At 37.6% G+C, this 12,221-nt stretch overlaps 1 protein-coding gene across 7 annotated transcripts; it reads right to left on the bottom strand.

Annotated features, from left to right (window-relative positions):
- Positions 1-1,199: 1,199 nt before the first annotated feature.
- LOC111878863 (uncharacterized) lies at positions 1,200-12,221 on the bottom strand. 7 transcript variants are annotated; one of them, XR_008232517.1, is made up of 10 exons: positions 11,786-12,217; positions 11,564-11,638; positions 11,220-11,361; positions 10,822-11,124; positions 9,917-10,736; positions 9,610-9,848; positions 9,441-9,514; positions 9,241-9,352; positions 8,912-9,126; positions 1,200-1,383 (listed from the first exon to the last, which is right to left on the bottom strand). XR_008232517.1 is itself a non-coding variant. In XM_023875347.2 (9 exons), exons 2-9 carry the CDS (start codon positions 11,617-11,619, stop codon positions 9,070-9,072), a joined length of 1,803 nt encoding a protein of 600 aa, XP_023731115.1. In that variant the 5' UTR covers positions 11,620-11,638; positions 11,786-12,217; the 3' UTR covers positions 8,776-9,069. The 7 variants fall into 7 exon arrangements, 3 of the variants coding, with proteins under 3 accessions (XP_023731115.1, XP_023731116.1, XP_023731117.1); XR_008232516.1 differs by having other exon boundaries at positions 8,851-9,126; XR_008232519.1 differs by lacking the exon at positions 1,200-1,383 and adding an exon at positions 1,896-2,081.

Raw genomic sequence — 12,221 nt, forward strand, 5'->3', positions numbered from 1 at the left:
TCCGAGACCGGTCTTTTGTGTGAATGTCTAAAAAATGGTATGCGAAATGGGTTAATACCTTAATAGCTTCAAAATTGTCTAAATGGGCCCTAAATAGTCCGTGATTTATAATGCATTATTTTCACATTTTTATTCATTGTTAAATCATATTTTTTTAATATAATAACTTTTGTTGCCTTGAAAATAACCTTTAAAAATTCCTAACACAAAAAATGTTACTTTTGACTAAAAAAACACCATGATTTTGTAGACGAACAGGAATCGCTGACGTACGATTTTTAAAATTTTCATAGGTAACGATTTAAAAAGAAAAAAAAACTTCAATTTTACATTATATAAAACGATCTTTAATGTGAAAATGGTCTTAAATATTCATACCAAAAAAAACTTTAAAAATATTTAAAAAAAGTCATGATGCAAACAATTTTATATTTTATTTTTATTGGTGTTTTCAAAGATCAAACCTGTAAAAAAATTAAAACGACATCATTTTTTATATTTCAAAAGGATAAATTTACAACCTACTGATTATTTTCAGAAAAACCTTTTTTTTTTATCTAAATTCTTTAAAAAGCTTTATAATAACTAGTTAGACATTTTTCTTTTTCCAATAATTGGTAGATTTCCTGTTGTTATCCTTTTCCACTAAAAGATATTTTTAACTTTTTAACTAAGAATAAAAATTATATAACACCTATTTTTCATAAATAACTAAAATGTGTTGTACCGTATGGAAAGGAAATATCACTTCCTTTTTCGAAAATGGTTTCTTTTTAAAAAATAGGGAACTAAACTTATTAAGGTAATTAATTTTTTGGTATGTTCATATTTAGGTAATTATTTTTTTTGTATATGGTAACAACTTTTTGGAAGTGTTTACATATGACTATTATGACCGACTGTAGCAAGTTACATCCGGTTATAATGATTATAGATGAACATTTCCAAAAAGTTTGTTACCTAGATATATACAAAAAATAAAAAATAAAATAATTACCCAGATGTGAACAAACCGAAAATGTAAGAGTAAATCACACGAATGGTGCATTTGGTTTGGGTAATTTGAGTTTGGTCCCTAACTTATTTTTTAACTCGGATGATTCTTACTATTTATTTTCGATGTGTATTTGATCCATGTCTTACCTCAAAAGATAGTAACATCCCAAAATTCATTGCCGAAAATTTCATTTTTAAATAAGTTATTACATAAAACCATCAGTATAAAAACATTCATTATAATATCTCGTGACAAACCAAAGTGTCGGTAATCAAAACATATTATCATAAAACCATATTAGAGTGTAATCCCAAAGATCTCATGTGCGGAAAACATAGTGTGATGCGCTGCAATCGAGCCGACTCCTTTCCTTGAAAACAAAGTACCTGAAACCAAAACTTAAAACCGTAAGCACGAAGCTTAGTGAGTTCCTCAGATACCACATACCATACAAACCAACTGATCCATACATGCCATACATAGCCAAGAGCCATACATAACCAACATATCCATAATCAAGTAAGGTGTTATGTGTCAAACATAGTCTTGTGGTTATGCCATGGGGCACACGTGGTCTTCCTGGTCAAGCCTGGGGCCACTTCCTAGGTCTTACAGACAAGTGCCAAGGGCCACCCCTGGTCTTTCATGCAACTATCACAAAGACAACTATACATACTACTCTACTAGGCTACTCCGCATATAGTGTGCCAGGAGCCACCTCCTGGTCTTTCATACACAATGACATATTGTGTGCTAGGAGCCACCTCCTGGTCTTTCGTACATATTGCCTAGGGCTAACCTCCAGGTCTTCCTATCATACATAATAACATACTGTGTGCCAGGAGCCGCCTGCTGGTCTTTCATGCATTATGCCTAGGGCTAATGTAACGTCCCAAAATTCAAGACTAAAAAATTTTCTTTTCATTAAAACATTACGTTAAGCAAATTCATCATTTCCAAACATAAACAAAGTATTAGTTTCCAAAATACATATTCGTTATCAGAGTAAACATTCCCAGGCTGTCTAAACTATGGTGTGTGTCATGCGATCACCCCGAGCTCTTCCCTCCGCTACCGGAAGTACCTGAAAACAAAACTGAAAACCGTAAGCACGAAGCTTAGTGAGTTCCCCACCCTACCACATACCATGCATAACCACATACTGCACATACCGGGCCACGCCCGCTATCCTGGGCCTCGCCCCCTACCTCGGGCCTCGCCCCCTACCTCGGGCCTCGCCCGCTACAATGGCCCCGCCTGGTTTCGAGCCCTGCTTGGATACAGATCTGTTTCACTTAGGCCTCGCCTGTCACAGGGCCCCGCCCACTAACATATAATAACACATACACATATCACATATCATCACCTAAGCTAAACATAAACTACGACTCTTGTTCTAAGGCCTCGCCTATCTTTGGGCCCTGCTCTTGTCCTGCTACTGATGAGTCATGGAACCGCGTCCATACTCCTGATGATAGTGAGGTACGGGCCCAGCCCACCCTCACTCCTTCCCTAACTTGGGCCTCGCCCCTGCTCTGCTGCTACTGAGATGTGGAACACCATCCACACTCTGCTATTGGTGAGATACGGGACCTCGCCCACTCTCACCTCCCTACCAGGCACATACAAGTATCACACAGACAACAAGTACAAACTACCACATAAAACATTCCTTGGGCACCCGCCCTTTATCATTGGACCTCGTCCCGAATATCATACTAGCATATTGTGCCTAGGGCTAACCCCGGGTCTTCTATTCATAACTACATGGGCCGACATTGTGGCCGTAGACCCATTCATACAAAGGGAAACTCACCTGATATTGCTGAACTGCTGCTGCTAATTCCTTTGACCGCTACCTGACCACTGACTCCAGACTGCTGCTCCACTAGCTCCCCGAGCTACCAATATCAACATAACACTTAGTCTAACTGACCTTCAAAGGTCAACTAAGTCAACTCTTGTCAAAGTCAAAGTCCTGGTCAAAGTCAACCTTCCAGGTCAACCCTACTCGCCGAGTCCACTTACTGACTCGCCGAGTTCTTATGCTCAAAGTCCTTCCAATCGCGACTTGACTCGTCGAGTCAGCCCCTGACTCGCCGAGTCTACAGATTCCCGAATCCTGTCCTGACCAACTCACTGAGTCCTTGCTCGACTCGCTGATTCGAATCTTAACTCGAAGGGTTTGGGACTACGCGACCTGACTCGCCGAGTCTAAGAACAGACTCGCCGAGCACACGACAATCTTCATCCAACTCGCCGAGCTGTTCATCCAACTCGTCGAGTTCCTCCTTATCTTCATGCTACTCGCCGAGTCCACTAGAAGGACTCGCCGAGTCCATTCAGATCTACTTACATGCAGAGGACTTTCTAGTCATGCATGGACTCCAAACTGTAGATCTACCCCTCCCAAGCCTATCCCCCACGTAAAGTTGCAAACTTTACGTGTAGAGAGGGAGATCTAGGCAAAAAGCACCATAAACTAGGGTTTAAGGCCAAGGGGCTTCAAAATCGACTCAAGGGCTGATACTTTATGCTTCTCCAGTCCATAACACACTTGGATCTGAAGTAGCAACTCCAGATCCGGCTCCTAACTCAAAATAATATCATTATGGCTAAAGAGCCCCAACAACCACACATAAATCTAGATGCAAAAAGGGTCCAGGAACGAGTTTATACCTCCAAAAGCTCAGAAATGTCTTCCCAATCCCGGGTCTACAACCCCCTTCTTGCACTCTCAAGAATCTTCTTCTTTCTCCAAGCTTAATGCACTCTTGAAGGCAATAAATGGCTCAAATAGAGGATATGGCGGCTAGGGTTTGATATCCAGGGCTTAAGAGGCAGTAAGGAACCCTAGGAAGAAGATTAAGACGTTTATATAGGCTCCAAGTCCCGAATTTAGGGTTTTCCATGCACAGACCAGACTCGCCGAGTCACCTTGGCCGACTCGCCGAGTCGGTCACTTACTCCTCAACCCGGATCCCGCTCGGACTCGCCGAGTCCCTCCTTGGACTCGCCGAGTCGACCCCTAAACTTAGGGTTTTCTTTCCTTTCTTGGCCTTCAAAACTTTGGGTGTTACAGCTAACCCTCGGGTCTTCCTATCATACATAACATACTGTGTGCCAGGAGCCGCCTACTGGTATTTCATGCATAATGCCTAGGGCTAACCCCCCGGGTCTTCCTATCATACATAATAACTAAATGGGCTGGAATTGTGGCCGTAGACCCATACAAACAGTGAGGAGACTCACCTCGCACTGCTGAACTTTGCTGATAATCCTCTGGCTGATGTCCGATAACTCTCTGATCCGCTGCTCCACTAACTCCTCGAGCTACTAATATTAATATAACACTTAGTTCCAAACTGAACTCTAGAAGTCAAACTAAGTCAACTCTGGTTAAAGTCAACGTCCTGGTCAAAGTCAACCTTCCAGTTGACTCGACTCGCCAAGTCAACCCGTAGACTTGCCGAGTCCTTAAACTTAGAAGCTCTCAAAATACGACCCAACTCGCCGAGTCACCCCAGGACTCGTCGAGTTCAACGATCTCTGAGTCCCATCCTGTCCAACTCACTGAGTCACCGCTCAACTCACTGATCTACGTCTTAACCAGAAGAGGTTGGGGGTTCTGCGACCTGACTCGTCGAGTCCAAGAACAGACCCTTCGAGTCCTAGGCAATCTTCAACAGACTCGCTGAGTTGTTCTTCCAACTCGCCGAGTCCATGCACATATTCATACAACTCGTCGATTACACCCATGTGACTCGCCGAGTCTCTCCAGTTCTCAATCCAAACAGTGGATTTTCGAGCCATACAGGGGCTCCAATCCATAGATCTACTCTTCTACAGTCTAACCCTCACATAAAGTTGCAAACTTTACGTGAAACCAAGGAGATATAGGCCCAAAACACTCTAGGGCTAGGGTTGAAGACAAAGGGGCTTCACCAATGACTCATTGACTGCTGTTTTAAGACATTATGAACCATTACAACCCTAAATCTGCAGTAGCAACCTCAGATCTAAGCCCCAAACCCGAAATAGACCTCAATCTTGCCAAAATAGCCCCAAATCTCATTCTAGAATAGATCTAGATGCAAAAAGAGTGAAGGTAACAACTTATTACCTCCAAGATGACCTCCTACTGAAGAATAATCCAAATCTCTGTAAACCCCCTTGATCCAAGCTTCTTGATCTTCAAGACCTCTTCACAAAAACCACTTATCTAAGCTCCAAATTGCTTCTAAGGACTCTCACTCACGATTTAGGGTTTCTGGATCTCAAAAGGGTAGCAAAGAGGCTGGGGAAGGGATGTAATGTTCTTTAAATAGGGCACAACCCTCGGGATTAGGATTTTTCTCGTCCAGACCAGACTCGTTGAGTCCACTAGCCGACTCGCCGAGTCGGTCACTTAATTTATGCCCCGGATCCCGCTCCGACTCGTCGAGTTCCTCCCTGGACTCGACGAGTTGACTCTTGACTTAGAGCCTTTCCTTTATTTTCTTGGTCTTTCTGATTCTGGGTGTTACAACTATTGTGCCATTTTTAATTAATTTTCTTATTTATGTATTTATTTTTTTTATATATTTAAAAAAATTAATAGACCTCATATATCTGTATTTCCTCACCCTAAGAGCATCTCCAACCCACTCCTATTCTCCATTTTATCCCCTATTTCTTCCCTCATTCTTCTCCAACCCTCCCCTATTTATTCCCCTATTTTGGGGGATATGAATAGTATTACACCAAATATGGTGTTATACTATTCATTTCTCCCAAAATGGGGATGAACTTTGCGTTGTCGGTTTTAGTCCCTCTGTTATATATTTATACATTTCTAGTTCATTTTTACCTACTAATTATAATTTAAAGATAATATTTAATACTTATAAAGTTTGTTTTTTGTTCATCAAATTCATATAAAAATTTAAATACATATTGAAATTTTAAAAAACGATAACGTATTTTACAAAAACTCATAATTAAAATATATATTACAAACACGATAACATATGCTATTAAACATGTAGTTAACCTATATATTACAATAATAATCTAATAAAATCAATAAGTAACAATACTATTATACTATTATTTATTTAATTAATATTTATTTAAAAGTGTATGTGTAATATTTTTATAAATGCATTTATAATAGTTATTTATAAGTTTATTATAAATATAAGCTTTGTATTTAATATTAATGTAATGAAAAAAATATAGATTATATATTTGTTAAAACTAAATTAGTAGAAGGGTGTGTTTGACAATCTATATAAGTTGGAATAATAGAATACACTAGGAATATACCTTTTTGGGGAAAATGGGGTAAAAAATGGAGTAGGGTTGGAGATGAAACACTATTTGCCCTATTTTTACTCTATTTTTGGGGGAAAATGGAAGTGGGTTGGAGATGGTCTAAACTAGGGATGAGCAACGGGCCGAACCGGGACCGAACCGGCCCAAAGACCGAAAACCCGAAGACCAAAAATCATGAATTGCCTTACCCGAAAACCGGACCGTTTTTGGGTGTAGCGGGTCCGGGTTTGGTCCGGTCCGGTTCCAGGTACTAAACCGGGTTTCGGGTTTTGGACCGAATTAGACTTTAGTAGTATTGTTTACGATTTCGGTCAAATCCTGTACCAAACTAGGTTTCGTATGTTTGTTATTTACAGTTTCAGGTTTTGTTTGTCATGTCACTCTCTAGCATAGTATTTCAAATTATAATCTTATTACGTAACATCCATTATTCGTATCTTTGTTGTTTGCACAATTCAACTAAAAAAATACATAAAAGATGATGAATACAATGGTACGATGCGAGACTCTAATTAGAATACGTGTAAATGAGGTGTATGCAAACAAATAAAAACGTTAGTAAAAAGTCACACTATTTTATTAAAAAAAAAACCTACACTATTTATATATAAAAAATTTACACTTAACATCACTATTTTTATGTAAAAAACTGCACTATTTTTATAAAAAAAAATTTACACTTAACAACATTATTTTTATTAAAAAATACTATTTAAAAAAAACTGCACTATTTTTATTAAAAAAAAATGTAGTAGGAAATAACTTTTGGTTTTTCGAGAAAAAAATCAACACCATAATACGATCAAGAGAAGAGGTCGAAACAAAAAAAAATTGACACTATAATGTGATCCACAGGAGAGGCCGAATCAATTCAATCGGACAATATTTTTTTTTATTTTAGTAACTCTCGCTTACTGTTTGTCGATAAAAAAAGAAAATAATTTTTGGTTTTCCGGTCCGGCCCGGGTTAAATCCTTTAATTCAGGTATGGTCCGATCCAAACCCGAAACCCGATTATTGATAAAAACCAAACCCGAAAACCAGCCCATTAATATGATAATCCGGTTCGGTCCGGGTCCGGTCCCACGGGTCGTATGCTCATCCCTAGTCTAAACGGACTAAACCTGCAACCACATTTGAGAAATTTAAGCTAGGTCCCACCAGTCACCATCCCTCTCTCATCCTCCTCAACCTCTATTTCATTTACATCTTTAGTGACATCAACGTTTTCACAATCCTTTTTTTTCGGTCATTCAACTCTGACGAACCAACACCACAACCCTTCTATTGGATTGTGGTGGTGGAAAAGTCAACGAAGAGACAGTAATTTGTGATGTTGGTTCGTCGGAGTTGAAGGACCGGAAAAAAAGGACGGTGAAGACATTGATGTCACTAAAGATGAAAAGAAAATAAAAGTTGAGGAAGATGAGTGATGAGATGGTGATTGATGGGACCCTGCTTAGATTTCTCAAATGTGGTTTCGGGTTTAAAGTGAGAAGATACAAATATGTGTGATCTATTAGTTTTTTTAATATATAAAAAATAAATACATAATTATAAGAAAAATTATTTAAAAAATAAATTAAAAATGGCACAATAGTCTTTTGAAGTAAGACATTGATCAAACGCATAACAAAAATAAATGGTAAGGGTCATCCGAGTTAAAAAATAAGTTAGGGACCATACACATAAATTACCCAAATCATAGGAACCATTCGTGTAATTTACTCTTATGTTCACAGCGATAACTATTTTTTTTTGTACACATCTAAATATTGAACTTTTTGGAATCTTTACCATTATAACCGGAAGTAACCTGCTATAACCAATTATAATTAGGGGTGTTCAAAAATATCCGCATCTGAAATATCCGATCCGAAATTATCCGAAATTTCGGATATCCGAATTTCGGATATCCGATTTTTCAGATTCGGATACGGATAGTGAATTTATAAAGTTTCGGATATTTCGGATATCCGATATCCGAAAAAAATAATTTTTCTTTATTTTTTAGTATTTTAAAATGAGAAATTAGAAACATTGACATGCTTAATGGACTAATGTTCCCCACCATTTTCGTGACCATTCTTTCCAAACTTTTATTGCAAACCTTTCCATTTACAATCGTTATATATTTGTTTGTTATAATCCTAGTTTGTTGGCTTATAATAAAAAACTATTAAATAAATGCTACATATATTTATTTGTTGCTATCGATATCCATCAATGTCGTAAGATTTAACATAGTTGCTATTATTAATTTTAAGAGTTGCAGTAATTTTACGGATTGGATGTTCAGATGTGGATATTTATTTAAAATTAATGAAATTCGGATATCCGGTTTAATATCCGAATCCGTATCCGAAATTTCGGACACGGATTCGGATATCAAAAATCAACTATCCGAATTTTCGGATATCCGGTTTTGAACACCCCTAGTTATAATGGTCATACGTAAACTCTTCATAAAAATTTGTTATTTAGATGTGTATTAAAAAAAAATTAATCAAATGTGAACAAACCGAAAAGTTAATTACCTTAATAAATCTATTTCCTTAAAAAAATATGTACATTCAAGGTGCCTGATATTGTCTTTACCAATTTCGTCTCCAAAATCACGCCTTCTTGTTGTTAGCCCAAAAATATTCAACACAACAAGCTGCCTGATATTGTCTTTACCAATTTCGTCTTTCATAACAAACCTCCTCGATCTTTATATCAATGGTGTTTCTTTGTATACAACATTTAGTTACTTGTCAACACTGTTTTATGTTTTTAGCAACCAATCCCCTCCTTCTATCCATGCTTTCCACCTATATTATAAATATCCATATATAACAAATTCACGTTCAATGTCAAACCATCATATCATATACACTTTTTAATTTGGTAGGAAACTTTGACACAAACTAACAAGAACAACGTACCAGTGTCTTGCTTCCTGACTTCTTCACTCTTTGTATGGAATTCAAGAGGCGTGACCTCCCTGTAATTGGCTGATCAAGTCTTCTAATTAACTCTTGTACATGATTATATATGCTGCAAATTAATCCATATAACAAAATATTTGTATTAATTTCTATAAATATTGGAGAATTCTGTTTTTTTTTTTATCCAAATACTGCACCTTAGTCGATGCCTATTGCAAGCTGTGAAAAATGCAACAAACCCATTCAAAATGCTCCGAACAGCACGAAAAATCTACCAAAATAAAAATTATACAAACTAATTTATTAACCACATAAACAATATATGAAACCTGATGACATGATACATCCATCCATATGTATATGTACCTGAGAGAAAAGATCATTCCAAAGAGCACGCCACATGGAAACTTCATAAGTGCTAGCAGCTGTTTCAGCATTGGAAGCCACCTTAAATATACCACTCACAAAAATCCATATAACTCCACTCAAATTATACATATGGTTAAACATAAATCCCACAAAATTCGATACCCCAACAACAAGGTGAACTGGAGCACACACTATCCCCCAAACAAACCAAAATACCGGGTACAAGATCGCTGTTGCTGCAATATTAAAAATTTTAAATAAGTTTTCAAACTATCGAGAACCTGAAATAAAGTTATTAACTTACCAATAATCCAAATGATCGATGCGATGAAATAAACAGGAAGCAATATGATATCGATTAGATTCTCAAATGTATTCCAAAATGTTGTCATCAGAATCCAAACGAAAGAGAAAAAATAATCCCCCGTCTGTATGAATATGTTCCAAATGGGAAGAAGGGCCTCCAAAACAACCATTAATGGCCGAGTCAGAAATGAAACATGTGATTGTAGAGTACACGTCATCATCAAGAACCACTTGACTGCTTTCTGAGAGTTATGCAAAAACAACATAGTCCCCAAATACTTGATTCGTGACACCATCTCCCATGTTTCTATCCACCCAAAAAGTGGCCCACATAAACGGGATGCGGTTGCTTTAAGAAGAGGGATGTTTTTATACAAATCATAGAAGCCAATCACAACTGTAACAATTGAAATTGCCACGTATAAAAATCTTGCTAGAGGGCACATCCATGGCCGATATATATGGCAGAATACTGGGTAGGATTGAAAGAAGATAACCCAAGATGGAAGTCCAGCTTCTAATAAAGTAAGCAATCGCAAGTCTGGCATAATTATGTCTTGTAATTCGAAAGGAAGATCATGATCATTGAAACGAAATATAAGTAATGCGTCCATGTATTCAGTAGCTTCATCTACCTCTTCACATGAGTTGCTTTGAGAATCAGTCTCAACATTCATGGAGTTGAGTTGCTGTTTTAAAAGAGAACACTCACTTGGTGTCCCTGGAAACCATGAAGTTATGCCTTTAGCAGCTTGAGATATACTATCGAATTCCCATCTTCTCATATGTTTTGCTTCTATGGCAAGACAAGTATCAGTCTGTTCAAAGAATAAGAAATCCCAGTTAAATCATGAATCAACCAGAAAGATATATATAAAGAAATAAGATGAGAGATTTAAATACCTGAAGTTCATTCAAGTAATTGATGCCACGTACATCTTTCCAGGCGACTTCAAAAACGATGAATCCATATAAGGTTCTATGCAGTTTGCTACTTGCAAGCAAGGAAGTTCTAAGCTTCTCAACAGGTAGCAGGGCCCTTTTTCTTGAGAGAATTGCAGCATCAATCACCAGGAACCATCTTCTCAGATTTTCAGATGGGGTTGAAGTTGAAGTTTCAGAAGAGAACTTCAACTCGTTGAAATTTTGGGTGGTGTCTTTCCTGTCGTTTCTTGCTCTTCTGATCGCGAAAGGGGACATCCGAGACTGAAAACATAATCAAGAAGAGTATTATGATGATATGATTGTTTGACGTATAACAGGTGGAGAAATAATATGATGTTTTAGATTTTTTTAGAGACCTTGGTAACCATTAATTGCCACAGGTGTGCAGGACGTGATACTAAGTCTTGCAGCCATGGTCTGTTATCTACCAATACATAGAATGTCTTGCTATCAGGTGCTAAGAAGAGGCTAAGATCTGAAAGATACGATTGCAAGTCTCTGCAACAAAGAAAAATATGATACCATAGAATTAACTCCGCGATATGAATTCAAGTTGCAAAAAAATTTCATCAATACCACAGATAGAACAATTCAATCTCAAATATGAAGCAAAATCTTAATTCGCAAGTTGCACCAAGTGAAAATAATTGTGAAAACCTAAAATTAATAAATCAGGTATGCTTGACGTGAAGATTCATACCCAATCTGAAGACTGGTTAACCTAAAAAAGTGTCGAGCAGTGCTGCATTTCGCCATTTAAATAGCAATCGAAGCTCTGCTTAGCTCAAAACACAAAAAACAAGCTCAATTTTCAGAAAAAATAAACTAAATCCGAGGATCTATAAAAAGCATATCAAACGTCCTAAACTATAAATCCAATGCTCGCAAATTAACAATAAAACAGTATCAAAGTAATCGGAACCTGATGGAGATCAATCAAGCGAACAATGCATAAGAACTGCGAAGAAGAAGAAGAAGAAGAGAGCGGCAAAACAAAAACACCGTCGAACTTCATAACAATGGAATGGATCAGTCCATGCTTATCAGAGCAACCATTATTAAATACAGCACATATGATATTACAATTTTGAAATTCATAGTCGTTCATGAATCAACGCACACTTCTGTGTGCGATCTCTCTCTTTTTTTCTCTCTCTCTCTCTAAATTTAGAAGTGACGAATTCGGATAACTTCGTCGCTAAGGCTGAGGTGGCGTTTTCCGGCGACGACACGTAGAAGACGAAAGCAGTTTCGAGAGGACGACAGGGGCATTAATGGAAATGGGTAGAAGCTTACTGTTACGAAGATATAGGGGCAGAAGAGTAAATATAGCCTAGGGATCGGAGACCTGTTCCTGC

The sequence above is a fragment of the Lactuca sativa genome, chromosome 5 (assembly GCF_002870075.4).
Source record: "Lactuca sativa cultivar Salinas chromosome 5, Lsat_Salinas_v11, whole genome shotgun sequence".
NCBI lineage: Eukaryota > Viridiplantae > Streptophyta > Magnoliopsida > Asterales > Asteraceae > Lactuca > Lactuca sativa.